General features: G+C 38.6%; 2 protein-coding genes across 2 annotated transcripts; both read left to right on the top strand.

Annotated features, from left to right (window-relative positions):
* The first annotated feature begins 3,573 nt into the window (after positions 1–3,573).
* Positions 3,574–5,201, top strand: LOC126787318 (uncharacterized). Its single transcript, XM_050513222.1, has 2 exons — positions 3,574–3,920; positions 5,192–5,201. Exons 1-2 carry the CDS (start codon positions 3,574–3,576, stop codon positions 5,199–5,201), a joined length of 357 nt encoding a protein of 118 aa, XP_050369179.1.
* Positions 5,202–11,023: 5,822 nt separating this feature from the next.
* LOC126789614 (high affinity nitrate transporter 2.4-like) lies at positions 11,024–13,370 on the top strand. The gene is made up of 4 exons (XM_050515815.1): positions 11,024–11,413; positions 11,656–12,137; positions 12,252–12,367; positions 12,494–13,370. The coding sequence occupies exons 1-4, from the start codon at positions 11,086–11,088 to the stop codon at positions 13,158–13,160; spliced, it is 1,593 nt and encodes a 530-aa protein (XP_050371772.1). The 5' UTR covers positions 11,024–11,085; the 3' UTR covers positions 13,161–13,370.
* The last annotated feature ends 5,434 nt before the right edge of the window (positions 13,371–18,804 follow it).

The raw sequence follows: 18,804 nt of genomic DNA, 5'->3' as shown, positions 1-18,804 counted from the left end.
GGGTGACGAGATGGCTATGATGAATGTCTTGGAGAAAGATCCAGCTATCTCAAAGAAAGAGAGTGTGCCGATCCATGAAACACACAAAGGTACAAATGGTAACTCAAATGAATTAGTTAAAACTAATCTTATTTCGTATGTACCTTTCCCTTCTAGGTTTGCAAAGAGCAAGAAAGATAAATCTGATGAGGAGGTGTTAGAGATCTTTAGGAAGGTGAAAGTTAACCTTCCATTGTTAGAGTGTATCAAGCAGATCCCTAAATATGCGAAATTTCTTAAGGAGCTTTGCACTTCAAGAAGACAAATTAGGGAAGAAAAGGTAGTGAAGATGAATGAGACAGTTTCAGCTGTCATACAAAGGAAGCTACCCCCTAAGATGAAGGATCCGGGAAGTTTCTCTGTTCCATGTAAAATTGGTAACACATTATTTGATAATGTTATGCTTGATCTAGGTGCTTCCATAAATGTCATGCCATATAATGTTTATCAATCACTAGGATTAGGACCCTTGAAGAATGATAATGTGATTATCCAATTAGCAGATCGATCTAACAAGTACCCTAAGGGGTATGTTGAGGATGTCCTTGTGCAGGTCAGTCACTTGATTTTTCCTGCAGATTTCTATGTGTTAGACATGGAGGTATCACCCTTGGAGACAACACCACTACTTTTAGGGAGACCGTTCATGAGAACTGCAAGGACATGCATCGATGTTGCAAATGGGAGTTTGACGATGGAGTTTGATGGAAATGTTATCAGCTTCAACATTTTTGAGGTAATGAAGTACCCAGTTTCTGACATTAACTCGTGTTTTTCTGTGGATGATTTTATTGCACAGGTTATGTCAGAGACGTTGGAAGCATAGCAATTAGCTATGGAGCAAGGGGCCGGATTTGACAAGCATGGGGACCGTGTCCCAAGAGAGGAGTGGGCTGACTTTGAGCCCAAAATTTTTGAAATAGTGAATGAGCTTGAAGCTCAACCATACAAAAGGTATCCATATTTCTTGTCAATTCCCATTTCCACTAATAAATTGTTACCATCTGTGGTACAAGCCCCAAAGTTAGATTTGAAGGAGCTTCCAGATCATTTGAAGTATGTGTACCTTGGAAAGAATGATACTCTACCAGTTATTGTGTCATCAACACTGAGTAAGCAGCAAGAAGCTAGATTGATTGATGTGCTTAAGAGGAACAAGACCGCTATTGGATGGACTTTGGCGGATATCAAGGGGATCAGCCCTACAACTTGTGTTCATAGGATACTTTTGGAGGATGGCGCCAAGCCTACACGTGATGCTCAGAGGAGATTGCACCCACTAATGATGAAAATCGTGAAAGATGAGGTGATCAAGCTGCTTGATTATGGAGTGATCTATCCTATCTCGGACAGTCGATGGATTTCACTAGTGCAAATTGTGCCTAAGAAGAGTGGGGTGACTGTTGTGAAAAATGAGGCGAATGAGTTGGTACCCCAGAGGTTGGTGACCGGTCATAGGATGTGCATTGATTATAGGAAGTTGAATGCTACAACACGCAAGGATCACATGCCTTTGCCGTTCATGGACTAGATGTTGGAGAGATTAGCTGGACACGAGTTCTATTGTTTTCTAGATGGGTACAGTGAGTACAACCAGATATGCATTCATCCGGAGGATCAAGAGAAGACGACATTTACATGTCCATTTGGCACTTTTGCCTATCGACGCATGCCTTTTGGTTTGTCCAACGCACCAGGTACATTTCAACGATGTATGCTTGCTATTTTCTCTGACTTTATCGAAAATATCATTGAGGTCTTTATGGATGATTTTAGTGTTTATGGAAAAGACTTTGATGCATGTTTAGAGAACTTAGAGTTAATCTTGAGAAGGTGTGTAGAAACTAACCTTGTTCTTAATTGGGAAAAATGTCATTTCATGGTGAATCAAGGGATAGTTTTGGGACATATTATATCTGCTAAGGGTATTGAAGTAGACAAGGCTAAGGTCGATATTGTGCATCACTTACCCTCTCCCACAACTGTGAGAGAGGTTCGTTCTTTCCTTGGTCATGCAGGATTTTATAGGAGATTCATCAAGGATTTTTCCATGGTGGCGAGACCTATGTGTACCCTATTGCAAAAAGAGGTGTCGTTCATATGGGATGATGCATGTGAGAAAGCGTTTGTGAAATTGAAAGAGTTGTTGACTAGTGCACCCATCATTTGTCCTCCGGATTGGAACCTGCCCTTCGAATTGATGTGCGATGCTTCAGACTATGCAATTGGGGCAGTGTTGGGCCAAAGAAGAGAAAAGAAGCCTGCAGTGATTTACTATGCGTCTAGGACTCTTAATGAGGCCCAGATAAATTATTCGACTACTGAAAATGAGCTTTTGGCTGTAATCTTTGCTTTAGAAAAATTTCGATCATATCTTTTGCATTCTAAAGTTATTGTGTATTCTGACCATGCAGCCTTAAGATATTTGATGACTAAAAAAGATGCTAAGCCCAGGTTGATCCGGTGGATACTGTTAATTCAAGAATTTGACCTTGAGATTCGAGATAAGAAGGGAAGTGAGAATAATGTGGCTGATCATTTGAGTAGGATCGTGCGAGATAAGGAAAGAGAGCCACTACGTGAGACTTTCCCAGATGAGCAACTTTTTGGGATGGAGGTAAGTGTGCCTTGGTATGCAGACATTGTCAATTATTTAGTTACTAAGACTTTTCCTAGTACACTTTCGCATGCTAATAAGGTTAAATTGAAGAAAATGGCTAGACATTATATGTGGGATGAACCGTATTTATGGAAACAATGTAGTGATCAAGTCATTAGGAGATGTGTCCCAAAAATTGAGCATAGGTCAATTCTTAACTTTTGTCATAATGAGGCATGTGGAGGTCATTTTGGGCCTCGTAGAACAGCTTTGAAGGTGTTTGAATGTGGAGTTTATTGGCCTACTATTTTCAAAGATGCATACATGTTTTGTGTTTCTTGTGATAGGTGTCAACGGACAGGTAAGATTGGTCCAAGAGATCAAATGCCCCTTACTTCTATATTACTGTCGAAATTTTTGATGTGTGGGGTATAGATTTAATGGGTCCATTTCCTTCATCTAGAGGATTCTTGTATATCTTATTGGCTGTTGATTATGTGTCAAAGTGGGTGGAGGCAAAGCCCACCAAGACTAATGATTCAAAAGTGGTTGCAGGTTTCTTGAGAACTAACATATTTTGCAGGTTTGGAGTACCACGTGTTTTGATAAGTGATGGAGGTTCTCATTTCTGCAACCGGACAATTGAGGCATTGCTCAAAAAGTATGGAGTAACCCACAAAGTTTCGACAACATATCATCCTCAGACAAGTGGCATGGCAGAAGTGTCTAACAGAGAAATCAAGGGAATTCTGGAGAAAACTGTAGGTCCAACATGGAAGGATTGGAGTGATCGGTTGGATGATGCATTATGGGCCTACAGGACCGCGTACAAGACGCCTATTGGGATGTCACCATTCAGATTGGTGTATGGGAAGGCATGTCACCTTCCAGTGGAGTTAGAGCACAGAGCATGGTGGGTGGTGAAGAAGTTCAACATGAGCTTGGATGAAGCAGGTCTACATCGAAAGTTGCAGCTCAATGAGCTTGAGGAGATTAGGAATGAGGCTTACGATGCTTCGTGGATTTACAAGGAGAAAACTCGTGCTTACCATGACAAAATGATTAGAGGAAAGAAGTTCCAAGTGGGCCAGAAGGTTTTGTTATTCCATTCGAGGCTTATGTTGTTTCCAGTGAAACTTCGTTCGCGTTGGGTTGGCCCATTTATTGTTACTAACGTGTTTGCTCATGGTGCAGTTGAGATTAAAAGTGATACAACAGGGAAGACATTCAAGGTAAATGGGCATCGACTTAAGCCATACTATGAACCATTTGAGGAGCACACGTATGAGGAGACAATTGTGAGAGATGCGCCTAACGGAGAATGAACATGAGAAAGTCTAGGCTGAGAGACTATAAAACTCAAGCGCTGCATGGGAGGCAACCCATTTCAACCGTATCTGTGGAGGAGTCGTCTACGGGAGTTTGAATTTTCTAATCCCTTCACTCTTATGGTTGACTTGTATATGTGTTGATATGTGATCTTATTCTATGTTTGTGAATTACATTCTTACTATTGAGCATACATTGAGGACAATGTAATTTTCTAAATGTGGGGCAGGGTTGCAAGTTCATTGATTATTTGTGTCATGATAAAAAAAATTATTGCTTTATTGAGTCTTAGGATGCCCCTAAAGTCTAGGATGATTATGTCTCTAAAATACATAGATGATGGTTTTGCATTTCATACGAATTAAATTGTAAGTTTCATTGATGATGTGGATTTGGTATGAACATGTGAGATTTCGATTGATTGATTATGACATACATGTTTTGGTCAGTTTAAAGTCCATAACAACCTGTGAGTTTTTGAGCCTATATGTACTTTTTTTTTCATAAGATGTAATTTGAAATTTCGTGATTATTCATGAACCTCATTATTCTTTGCATATTCAATAACTATGTGTCATAGCTTTTAATGGACTCTAGAATTTACTAGAACTCACTTTGGTGATTGTTGAAACATTTAAGTCATAAAATGCTCTGATTTTGAAAATGATTTATGGATCATTTCTAGGAATACCACCACTTTAGCCAAACAACCATGTATCCCTATATGTGCCTTGTTTGGGACCCCTTAGTTGAACCACATTTGAGCCTACATTGAGCCTTTTATTCATCACCTATGTTATCTCCATGCTTAGTATAGTTACCTCTACCTTGTCCTATAGATTTGGCAGAATTCTTATTGAGATGATGTTGTGATGATACATCAAATAAGTGTGGGGTGGAAGACATTTGAAAAAAAAATCAACAAGCTTTTAAGCAAGCATTGCCGAAAAAAAAACAAGAAAAAGAAAAAAAAAGAATGATGAACTCGGCAAGAAAAGAAAAAATGTTATGTTGTCTTTCATTTGTGATTTGGAGTTGAGTTGTAATTGAAGGTCTAAAAATTTTTACTTGACCTTTGTCCATGTTCACTTTGTGGTTAGAATGATGATTGTGCCCAACTTGTTATATTCGGCCCCTGATGGTGTGTGGTGTCATAAGGATGATGTTTACTCTGCTAAGTCTATAGGATTACTTTTGTGATTCCTTGATATTCCATGCTTTTAGCTACGCCTAAACATTTACCTTATCTAATGATCCTAATGATTCTTAAAATGAGCAAATCTTGGTTTGTGGAAACGATCACAAGAGTTGAGCATATGGTTTTGGTCCATTTTTGCACTTAGTTGTTAAATGAGGTTTTCCTATGTTATTCACAAAGTGCTTTCATTTGTTAAATATGCAAGTTATTTGATGCCTTAATATCCTTTCTCTTGCATATACTTATGTGTCAATGATAACTATGAAATTGAGTGAAAAGAAGAGAGTATGTCTTGTGAGGAGGATTGGATTGACTAAACATGTTAAATGCTTATTGTCTCGTATCTGACTAATTCATACTATGAAGCATGTTTATGAAACTTGGAATTTATGTGCTTACATTCAAATGCTTAAACTTGAAAACTATGTGTTTTGAGATTCTGAGACAATCATTTAGGGGCAATAGTGTCTCATTTAGTTTTGTTTTGCTAAGGGACTAGCAAAAGCCAAGTGTGGGTAGTTGATAGGAGCACTTTGTGCGACGTTCTTAACATGTTTTTACCTCAATTTGTACTTTGCTTAGCCCTTATTGTTGTACTATTGAGTTATTGAGTCGTAGTAAGAGTTTTGAGCGGTATTGGATGCATTTTATGCTTACATGAGTTAAAACGCATAATTGGTTTAGAGTCCTAGTTTGACTAGGAATCCTTGTTAGGTTTTGAAACTAATTATCTCTTACTTATGATTTTATTTTCTTATTTTCAGATTGGATTAAAGAGATAATTAAAGAAAAAAAGATGGAGCCAAGTCATGCAACAATTAAATAGAAGATGATCATTAAAGACATAAAACATGGCATGTTTTAGGGATTAAAGCATGGCATATTTTAGGGAATAAAACTTTCCATGATTTAAGGGATTAAAGCATGGCATTATTATAGAAAGAAAGAAGCAATTTCAAACCCTCCATCTTTCCTCTATATATACATGGCTTCACCTCTCAAATATCATCACTTCTCATTAGCATTCAAGAGCCAAAACTCTACCAAAACACCACCATAAACTTCCCTCACAAATTAGCCAAGCCGTCCACCCCAAAACCATCATCATCTCCACCAAATTTCACCATTGAAGACACACCACCAAGGTCCTACAACGTACAACGTGTGATTCTCGCAACTCATCTCCATGGCTTCGTCTATTTGTGTTAATCTACAATTCTTTGTCTATGAAGATTGTAAGTTGTTGTTTATGTGGAAATATTGGTTTTGTATTTGTTTTAAATTTCAGTTGTATTTGATATTTTTTTGAGACTATGTCAAATCTATGTTCTTATAATTAATGAGTTTGTATTTCTATTGTTGTGTTCTAATCATCTTTCTCATATTTTTAGATAATTTTCAGATATGTGCATATGAATTTAGCGGTTGGATGCAATCCCTAAGATTGTGTTTGAGTGCTAGATTCATCAACCATATTGACACAAATCGAATCATGCCCTAAGTAGGTTCGGTTTGTGTTGATTAAAAGTGGTAAAAATTCTGGAAATTTGCATGTGAAACCATGGTGGGCGACGCCACACATGAAACATGTCTCCAACAAAGATTTGGTGCTTAAATGTAATCTTGTTTGATTTCTACTCTAAGTGTTATTGAATTCGATTGCATGCAAATTTAGATTAGGCCCTAAGTCAATCTAAATGTTAATTGAAATCTTGCATGATTAGATAATCCCCTAAGGCTCTAATTGTATTGGTGTCTAAAAAGTATGTAATTGGTCGAATTAGAATGCATGATAGGTTCGAACTTGTAATTATGTGGTGTAATGGTAAATTTGGTTTAAGTTTGTTAAAGAGAAGTCGATCATGTAAATAATAATTTAGGTTTTATTTTAGTAGTTAATAATCAATCTCAAACCCTCCATTATTTGTTAACACTAAAAGTTTAGAGTTCCCTTCAATTCCCCGGAAAGAACGATCCCTGCTTATTTTATACTAACGATGATGTTTTACAGGGTTTATTATAGACGTTTTAACCAACGCTCTATCACACCCGTCCAAGGCTTGGTTCCGATACTGCCAACACGTCCGAAGACAGAAAAACACGTCAGAAGAAAAAAAATATTTTAACAAAACTCAATGTTAAAACTACGTACAATAACAATCCACTCATATTATTGTAATACAATAAAGCGACTATTGCTCAAATAAAATAATATAATTGCCACAATATAATTTATTTGAAAATAAGAACATAACAGTATATAATATAGCAACTCATATATATATATATATCATATTTACCATTTTATACACATACACAACCCACTATATTACATACATGTCATAGTTTGATCTATTTAAGAAAACGTAAATATGAGTCATCGCCAAGAGTATACTCGTCATAATGAGATTTACTCATATTCACTATAGTCTCTAATCACTAAACCTTTTAAAAATCATTTATTAAAATAGCGTTTTACTTCCCCATAAACCGTAGACTATCAAGTTCACGTAATTTAAACCAAAACATATTTTTAAAATAATTTTTATAAACTAGTGATGCAACATTATGGTGACAACTCAAACCAAATTCAATAATTATAATACTATTTTGATCATGATGATCATTATGAGGTTTACTCACCTTATTTCCCGCGTGTAACTTTCACGACACTGAAAACGATTCCCTCAGTCGTTTCGTCGGTCTCCTAATAGCATAATAAAATGCTTAGAAATGATACGTAAAATATCAGGTGACGATTTCAGTACAGCTAAATGTTATTCATAAAATATTGTTCACAGAACACTGTTCATGTTACTGTTTACTAAATACTGTTCGAATTTACTGTTTTACAGAACACTGTTCACATTTCGTTGTTCATGACAATGTTCACAGTTACTGTTCACCGACCACCACCAAATGACCACCAAATTTTATCATCACAATCTAAATGACATTCTGAACAACTTTCTAGTTCTATTTAATTCCCATATTTATACTCTTTTCCAAAAAATGTCTAAATACCTTTTGATTCGTAACTTCTTCATACGAACTCTGATTTAGGCGTGTTGCGTATCCACGAATTCGTATTGACAAACTCTACGATTTTCATGAAAGAAGTTTTCTAAGAAACCCAATGAGTCAAAAGCCAACTCTTAAACTCATCAAATTGAACGTTCCCGAACAATTAAGCTTTCGAACCCTTTCGTTTTTATCCTCGTGAAATAAATTTGGACAATGGAAATATATCAGAGAACTCATTGGAAATTAGATATGAATTTTCGGAGTATTACAGAATGATGTTGCAGCTAATTAGTCCTTGAAACAAAGCAAGATTTACTCGTTAAGAAATACCTAAATATTATCATACGTACATTAGACCCTGCATAACGCTTGCATGCAAAGATTTGATTACAACTGTAATACCCTGAATTTTTGGGTTTAAGTCGTAAACATTCTTGTGGATTATTAAACTTGGAAATTGATTAAAAATTGCATTTTTCGTTTTCTCGTCGATTGATTAATTGAAAAATGTTATGTTTTCTGAGACTCGAGCGTTGACTTTTATTCTGTCGCTCGTCTCCGAAAACTTCATTCACGGAAGTTGTAGAGCTTGTCGATATGAGTTCGTGGACACATCACGCACCTTAATCGGATGTCGTATGTGGAAGTAATTATCGATGAAAGTTGGTTTCCCATTTTAGAAGGCTACAAAAGGACTTTTTTTGGAAACTTTAAAAAAAATCAAAAACTCTCTCCGGTTTCTCTCTCCTCTCCCCCGATTCTCTCTCATTGCCGCTCCCTCTCTCCGATGATCTCCCTCCTCCGGCCACCGTGCACGATACCGCCGGTGTCATTGGGACAACACGGCCGAGCCACGACGATCTGTGACACCAGCCACGGTGCCACCGAGCAAGGACAGTCGCTGCATCGACGAACATGTCATTGCCGGCGATGCAGGAGCTCTGGGCCACGACGAGCTAGGCACGATTGCACCAGCTCCGATCTCCTTTCCTCGATCTGAAATCTTGCGGCGGCAATTTTGGCAGTTTTCGGCCGGCTTGGGATGAACTGAACGTATGGTTGTGTCTCTCTCCTTGTGATCTATGTTTTTCATGTTGGGAGTTTGTTGATTTGAGGAGATTTGGTCGGAAATGGTGGTGGAGCGCGTGCCGCCGTCTGTGGCGGCGCGTCGGATTAGCAGATGGTGATAGGGGACTGGTTAAGGACCGAGGACGGCGTAGGAGGTGAAATGTGGGAGATTTGAGGGTTGCGAGTGAGGTCACGCGCTGCTACTATGGGTGCCGCGTGAGTCCCACACGCGGTTGCCAGAGGTGGCGCGTGAATAATAATTTCGTGAACAGTAACTTTACGAACAATGATTTCGTAATTTAATGTGAACAATGTTTTACCGGTAATGAGTCGACGTCGGTGAATTTTATGTATCATTCTAAACGAGTGAGGGAATCGCTCTCAGTGTCGTGGAAATTGCACTCAGGCAATAAAGTGAGTAAATCTCACTATGGCGAGTCTATCCTTGGCGGTGACTCATGTTTACGATTTCTGAAAAAGACTGAACTATGGCATGTATATAATATAGTGGGTGTGTGTATGTGTATAAAATGGTAAATACGATACATATATATATATATATATATATATATATATGTTGTTATATTATAATTCCAACATGCGTTGATTGTTATATTGTACGTGGTTTTAACATGAAGTCTTGTTAAATCATTTTTTTTTCTGTCTTCGGACGTGTTGACAGTAATCGGAACCAAACCTTGGCCGGGTGTCAGTTACGATCAGTTAGAGCTCTAGTCTGTCTGCCGGTGTACTGCATGAGGAGTAACAAATGGGTTGCCTGGGTCTCATGAGTACCCGTATTTTAAATGTAATTTGGGTAAATAGATGGGTTGCCCAATGTCTCATGAGTACACATATTTTCAGATATTATTGGACATCTAGATGAGTCGTTTAGTGTCTTATGAGTACATTTGTATTTAAATGTCATCAGTATTTTCTTTTGTATACGATGTGTGTTATACTATTGGTTTACTCATACGAGCTGCAAAGCTTATCCGGTTTGTGTTTATAATCCCGGTGAACCTATTCGATAGTGTATAAGATAGTTCTGCAGGTGTGGATTAGCAAAATTGGAGGGCTTTCTCTGAAGATTGTCGAAGTTTATTTATTATATTAGAGATGAGGATTGAGAGGATTTTACATTTCCATTTGTTATAATACTTGAATTATAAATTAGTTTTGTAATAATCAGTTTCGATACACTGTGACTATAAGATGATTTTAATATAATTATGATTGTTTTAGAGTTTTTCACGGCTTCGATTTCGAAATTTATCACTCGGAATTTCGGGACTGTGACAACAAGAACTTGAGTACTACAGAGGAAAATGTTTCTATATCTTTATTTCGGTATGTGATTATCCCTAAAGACAATTTATCTGAATGTCATAATCTGGGCAAACACTTGTGCATGTGAATCGTATTTGTATAATGAGCATGAAACGATGTGTAAAGACCTGAGCTTAGATTTCCGAATAATTAGGATATTCATAGAATTAACAAATAACATTAGAGTCCGCAGTATGCAGCTTACCAGGCAATTAAACAGCTGTTGGCCCCTATTAGGCATGTAATGTGATCCTTTGGGATATACGATGGGACCATTTCCTGTTCATTTCAGATGCGGAGAACTGAATCGATCACAAGCTTTATAGAATCTTTTCGACTCTTCATAGCTATTTTCAATGTCAACGCAGAAACCCTATATAAATAACACACATTAGACCTTCCTCAAACAACATCGCATCTCCATTTAAACAAGTACAAGTTTCCGGCCCCCCGTTCCTCCATTTTCAAAACTCGAGATCTCTAAAACTCGAAACCCTAAATGGCCGAAGCGGAGGGCGAACCAGGAAGCTCCATGCATGGAGTCACAGGAAGAGAGCAAACTTTTGCATTCTCGGTGGCTTCACCTATGGTCCCGTCGGATCCCACTGCGAAGTTTGATTTGCCAGTTGATTCTGAGCACAAGGCTAAAGTCTTCAAGCTTTTTTCTTTGGCCAATCCTCACATGAGAACCTTCCATCTGTCTTGGATCTCCTTCTTCACTTGCTTCGTCTCGACTTTCGCTGCTGCTCCCCTCGTTCCGATTATCCGTGACAACCTCAACCTCACCAAGCAAGACATCGGAAATGCTGGAGTTGCTTCTGTTTCAGGTTAGTAATTTCATTAATGCCTGAAGTATAATTTTCTATCTAGTTGCTTTTGGAAGCTCTCGTTATAATTTTCCAATTTTCATTGATTCGCCAAAATTGGTTAAATATAGCTTTTGCACAATGTATTCAATTCAGTCCTAACTTCTAAATAATATGTCAAATATTTGTGGGACAGTTATTATGGTACTTTCATATTCTCTCCTGATGAGTCTCTTACAGCCTATTCTTTGTTTGTTCCACAGGGAGTATATTCTCTAGGCTTGTAATGGGCGCAGTATGCGACTTACTCGGACCAAGATATGGGTGTGCATTTGTCGTAATGCTTACCGCACCCACAGTCTTTTGCATGTCATTTGTTGCAGATGCCGGAGGCTACTTAGCCGTGAGATTCATGATTGGTTTCTCGCTGGCTACATTTGTTTCTTGCCAGTACTGGATGAGCACCATGTTCAACAGCAAGATCATAGGTTTGGTCAATGGAACAGCAGCAGGTTGGGGAAACATGGGTGGTGGCGCCACTCAGCTCTTGATGCCTGTGGTGTTTGATATTATCGGCAGAGCCGGAGCCACACCTTTCACTGCTTGGAGAATTGCCTTCTTCATTCCAGGTTGGCTTCATGTCATTATGGGCATCATGGTCTTGACTCTTGGCCAAGACTTGCCTGATGGGAATCTCGGTGCCCTACAAAAGCAAGGTCATGTAGCCAAAGATGAATTTAAAAAGGTCAGTTTCATTAGTCTACTTGTTTTACTGGTGTTGTCCTAATCTACATATGGTTAAAAGATCTAAGAAAAGATTCAATACAAGGATACTGATTCCGTAGTGTTATTTGAACAGGTGTTGTGGTACGCAATCACAAACTACAGGACGTGGATCTTTGTCCTTCTCTATGGCTACTCCATGGGCGTTGAGTTGTCAACTGATAATGTCATTGCTGAATATTTCTATGATAGGTTTGTTACTTTCCAAAATAACTTAGTTAAAGAGCTGAATCTGACTCTTGATTATCTCTATGTTATTATTAATTAGTTAACAAAAGCTAGCTAAACCTAACCAAATGTTAATTTATCTGACTGTAGATTCCACCTCAAGCTTCACACTGCGGGGCTTATCGCTGCCACATTCGGCATGGCCAACTTCGTAGCTCGACCCTTTGGAGGGTGGGCTTCCGATGTATCAGCCAGGTACTTCGGCATGAGGGGGAGGCTGTGGACACTTTGGATCCTCCAAAGCTTAGGAGGAGTCTTCTGCATCTGGCTCGGCCGAGCCTCTACCCTCCCCGTCGCCGTCACCGCCATGATCCTCTTCTCAATAGGCGCTCAGGCTGCCTGCGGTGCAACTTACGGAATCATCCCGTTCATTTCCCGACGATCGCTTGGGATCATATCCGGTCTCACTGGTGCTGGTGGGAACTTTGGCTCTGGACTAACCCAACTTATATTTTTCTCATCCACAGCGTTCTCCACAGCCACTGGTCTCTCTTTGATGGGGGTTATGATAGTGTGTTGCACTTTGCCAGTTACTTTGGTTCATTTTCCACAGTGGGGAAGCATGTTTCTCCCGGCTTCTCAACATGTTGAGAAATCTACTGAAGAGTTTTATTACGGTTCCGAGTGGACCGAGGAAGAGAAGCAAAAGGGTTTGCACTCTGCTAGTATCAAGTTTGCAGAGAATAGTAAGTCTGAGCGTGGTAAGCGGGTGGCTTCTGCTCCCACTCCACCCAACACCACACCTTCCCATGTTTAAGCGACAAGAGAAGATTGATTAACATCTAGGTGAATGTTTAATCCAAGTGTGGAATAGGCTAATAAGGAGAGAAGAATTGGAAGTCTTAATGGTGGGTACACTACCGCGCGTGTGCCTCTATCAATGTATCTCATCATGTTTACAGCTTACACATGTTCACAGTTTTTACCTGTTAATGTAATATACTCAAATCTATTTCAGCGACAGTCATATCCCGATCCTTTCGGTCGAAGTAAACACGGAGTCCCATTTGTATAAAAAAAAATCAATGACCTCTTTACTTCGCATTAGTAAGAATAATTTGGAATATAGTATATATGCACATTACAAACATCTGGAAAGCTTAGCGACATTTGAAAAACCAACAACGAGATCGTCCTCGTAGACGGCTTCAAACCCAGTACGCGTGGGATCATATATATATATATATATATGTTGGACTATGGATTGATTGAAATCCCCATAACAAGTACCATCAACAAAACATAAGAGGAACTTGGCTTGGTGCTAGTGAATGAAGTCATCAAAGTTGAATATACAAATCTTAATTTACTGCAATAATTGATGATAAATAATACAGGTATACAAAATCGGACGTACACCCTATTACGTACGTATATATGATCAAAAGCTCCTATTGTTTTGGAGACCCTATATATGTACTCATTCTTCCAAGTCATCCCAAGAGTCGCTTTTGTTTCCCAAACATATGCACATAAAATAGATCCCCAGAAGCAAGTGAAAGGCTATCCTTTCTTCTTCTTTTTTATATCTCAAGTGAAAGGATAAGTTGTGAATATTGTGCGGAAGCGGCCAACAATCACACACACTGATTCAATAACGCCAATACTCCTCCCAATTTAGTCACTCGGTAGAGTTCGGGCATGAGGTTTTACACAAAAGACATCGACATGAGGTTTTACACATGTAATAACCCTACATTACAAACAATATTAGTTTGATTCGAATTCTATAAAATTTCGAATTTTAATTAGAATGAATGTGTTTGGTTGCGATGTTATTAAACGAGAAACGGAAACGTTCTCGGAACGTTTAAATTCTAAAAACGTTACATTTCCGTAACGTTTATATCGACTTTTATTCTGTCGAACGTTTGCAAAAACTTCCTTCACGAAAGTCGTAGAGCTCGTCGATACGAGTTCGTGAGTATGTGACGCATTCAAATCGGACGTCGTGCGTAAGAGTTATTAACGTTGGAAGTTAGTTTCCGATTTAGAAAGGGGTATAAAAGGAAATGTTTCTGAAGTAGGGTTTCCATTTTTGGAAACCCACTCTTTCCTCTCACCCGCGCCTCCCTCTCGTCTCTCTCTCCATTCCCTCAAACTCTCTCCCTCCGAAACTTCTCAACGCCGGCGATCTCTACCTACAGGCGGTCGTGGTCATCACCGCCTAGCCCAAGAGCACCGCACGGCTCTCCTATACGAACCTTGAGGTCGTCGCGGCGCCTCGTGACGTTGCGAGCCTCCACACTTCAACCCGAGGCTGCAAGCTCTATCGCCACCGTCGAGAGCACCACCGTGGCGACGCGAGGGCACGAAGGGGAGCATCACGACGCCAATCGTCGCCCTTGGAGCTTCTGCCATCGATTTAGGGGCAAAACCGCACGGTCTCAGTCCTCCCCAAGGGTTTGAAGTCCATCGGCGATTCAAGCCTTTCCGAGGCCAATCGGAGGGTCTAGCTTCGAATTAAGGTATGGTGTGGTTGTATTTGATGGTTGATTGTGATTGTGAATGATTTGGGATCGATTTGTGAGGATCGGAGGTGTTGGAGAAGGAGGAGTTACCGCCGCCTAGAGGCGGCGCGTGTGAAGGTGTGGGGTGGTGTAGGGGCTGCCTAGGACCGTAGGAAGGAAGAGGGGGAGGAGGGGGAGAGTTTGGGCACGGTGGTGACATCACACGCGCCGTTTTGGGCTCGGCGCGTGGGCCTCACGCGCAGCCGGCCGGAGGTGGCGCGTGTACCCCACGCGCCGCCACGTGCGGCGGTGTGAAAATGTTTTCCGATAAGGGTATTTTGGTAATTTACTGTGTACGGTAAATGTAAATGTAATTTTTATTTACTACGGTAAATGTAATTAAATTTTACCTACGGTAAATGTAAATATAAATTACTTTCAGTAAATGTAAAAAGTAATTTTGTAAAAGGGTAATTTAGTAAATTTTATTTACTGAATTTGTATTTACATTTAAATCGTACGTATACGTACAGAAATACGTATTAATATTTATACGTACAGAAATACGTATTAATATTTATACGTACAGAAATACGTATATAATATTTATACGTACAGAAATACGTATTTATATTTATACGTACAGAAATACGTATATAATATTTATACGTACAGAAATATGCATATAGTATTTATACGTACAGAACTACGTATATAATATTTATACGTACAGAAATACGTATTAATTGCATATTTGTACAGTATCTGGGAATAGTAACAGTGAATAGTACCACTGAACAGTAACTTCGTAAAACCGAAAATTGCTTAACAGTAACCGATTATTACTGTTTCGGCATTTAAAGGTTACGAAACGATTCTAAATTCTTTTCTTATCTGTTCAAGGTGATCATTAAATCGAGGAAAGGAATATCATCGGGAATTGTGGAATTACGCTCGAGTCGATAAGGTGAGTAAAATCTCACTGAATTACGAATCTACCCTCGTGGTGATTCAACATTTTTGCAAGTGTGTTTATTTAATGAATTACAACATGTATATAAATTAGTGGACTACGTATATATACAGTATAATGGTAATAAGTACATATATATATATAGTTCATTAAATTACATACTGTTATTAATTCATTAAAAATAGTCATTTCGGTAACGGAAAATGGTGCATGTGTATGTGATTTAAGTGGTACAATATGGTGAGAGATTATTGTACAAAATTTTCAGGTGTTTATGAAATAAGACATGTATAGGATATAGTGGACTATGTATATATAGTATAAATGGTAAATAAATACGAATATATATAGTTCGCTATATAATATACTGTTATGATTTTTCTTGTGGTGATATTGTGAAAGTTTTAAAACGTACAATATGATGAGTGATTATTGTACATGATTTTATCACGGAAAATGTGAAATATTGTGATTTGTCTTCGGACGTGATGTGTGGTACAATATGATGTGAGATTATTGTACATGTGATTTTATCACGGAAAATGTGAAATATTGTGATTTGTCTTCGGACGTGATGTGTGGTACAATATGATGTGAGATTATTGTACATGTGAGGCAAGTCGGAACCTAGCCTTTGGCCGGGCGAAGGTTACGATACAGTTAGAGCTCTAGTCTGTCTGCCATAGTACTGCATGGGAGGTAACGGGTGGTTATCTGCTCATGGGTACTCAGCTTGTTTTGGATGTTGGGTGGCGGGTGGTTACCCAACATCAGCGGTATACTAAGTGAGGGGTAACAGATGTGTACCAGCGCTCATTAGTTACCATTTTGTGAAAGTATTAGAGTGACCAGATGGGTTGCTCGTTTTCTCATGATTTTCATTATACTGTGTTGATGTGGAGTTGTGTCTTTTATGAGACGAGAGTTATTTTAATATTTTACTCATACGAGCTGTAAAGCTTACCGGGTTTGTGTTGCAATCCCGGTGCACCAATTTCAATGGTGTAGGGGATACTTCCGCAGGTGCTGAGTAGTGGTGATTGAGTGACGACTCCGAAGACTCGAAGTCGATCACATTCAGTCGTGGTGAGGTTCCAGTGTGGATTGTGTGTGAGATTTGGTGTGATTTTATTTGTGAGGTTGTTGTGAGGATTATACAATTCCATTTGTTATATGTTGAATTATCATTTGGGTTTGTAATAATCGGCTTGACTGAGTTATATTTTAAACTCAGATATGATCCGCTGCAACATTAAAATGATTTCGATTTCATTGAGATTATTTATGTGTTTAACGATTTTGAGATTTTGAGTTTTTAAACTCGAAATTTTGGGGTCGTTACAACACAAAAGATATCGACATTAGTGTGTGTTATTAATCCATATAACCTAAGAATGACTTCACATTTTTCAATGTGGGATTCCAAATGACTCAAATCTAAGTCAATCTATTTCCAACAATCTCCACATTGGCGTGATTCGAGTCATCACCAATTGTCTCACGATCCGAATAGCTCCACCTCGACCACAAACATCAATCCAAGTCTAAATCTTGTGACCCCAATCCAATTGGGAGCTCCACCAAATTCGATCGTACAAGACACCATGTCTCAAACGTAACTTGGGCTCTGATAACAATTATTGTGCAGAAGCAGTCGATAATCTCACACACACGGATCCAATAATGCCGATACTCCTTCTAATTTAGCCACCCGGTGGAGTTCGGGTATATGATTTTACACAAAAGACATCGACAATAGTGTGTGTAGTAGTATCAATCTATATAATCAAAAAATGACTTTTCACCTTTTTTAATGTGAGATTCTAAATAACTCAAAAATCTAGATCAATCTATTTCCAACAATAAATACATATATCACGTAGAATATATAGGTCTCCAAGTCATTATTAAATGATAGTGACTTCAAGTTGTGCGACGTATATATTGTCATTAAAGTTAAAAAAAATAAAAGAGATAGATAGATACATGATCTCATGCACTGTCTCACGGGTCACTTTATTAAATTTTTTCGAAGAAAAAAGAAGAAGAAAACGACACGGAGTGTCAACGGATTGATATATCGTATATATATATTGTGTTCTTAATTACTGAGATTCTTATTTTAGAACAAAGTAAAATACCGTTTTTTTGGCAATTGAACAAGCACCTAGTAAGCAAGGTACGTAATTATGATACAATGATAAAGAGTGCTAGAGATCAAGGATCAAGCCTATAAGTTTATTTCGTGTTGGCACCGCCCTGCGAAGACGGCTGTGGCCCCCAAGAGCCCCTAAAGCCCTAGTTATAAGGTTCTCCGTCCTTTTGTGTTTTTGAGGGGGGAGGAGGCAGGTTAAGAGCTTGTCTCCATTATCTCATTTAATATAGAAGTACTTTACTTCGGAGAGGACATAAAACTCATACTCCATACTACAAGATTAATATTACTATCAGGTTCTATCCTGGTATAGAACATCTTGAATATTAACAATAGCCTTAAATCATATATCCTCAAGAAAACCAATACTTTAGGCATGCTAATCTATGAGCAACACCATTTGCCTCTTTGAATATGTGACGAACATTGACAGATTAAAAAGTCTGCATATAATCTCTACAATCCTCCAACACCCTCCCCACATAGATAAATCTACCCTTCTGTGCATTGAAGAAATTCAACGGCAGCAAATTTAAAACCATTTATATATGTAATAACCCGAATTTTTCGGAAACTATTATCGAGTTGATTTCATTTTATAAGTTGTGGAATTCATTTAAAACGAAATCCGGTTGTTTGCGACATTACTAAACAAGAACGGAACGTTTATTTAGAAAAACGTTACGTTTCCGCGACGTGAATATCGACTTTTATTCCGTCACTCGGTTGCGAAAACTTCATTCACGAAAGTTGTAGAGCTCGTCGATACGAGTTCATGGACGTGTCACGCGTTCGAATCGGACATCGTACGTAAAAGTTATTA

This window comes from Argentina anserina, chromosome 3 (genome assembly GCF_933775445.1).
Source record: "Argentina anserina chromosome 3, drPotAnse1.1, whole genome shotgun sequence".
In the NCBI taxonomy this organism is placed as follows: domain Eukaryota; kingdom Viridiplantae; phylum Streptophyta; class Magnoliopsida; order Rosales; family Rosaceae; genus Argentina; species Argentina anserina.
Note: the sequence above shows the minus strand (reverse complement) of the source record. Positions and strands in the feature narration are given on the sequence as shown.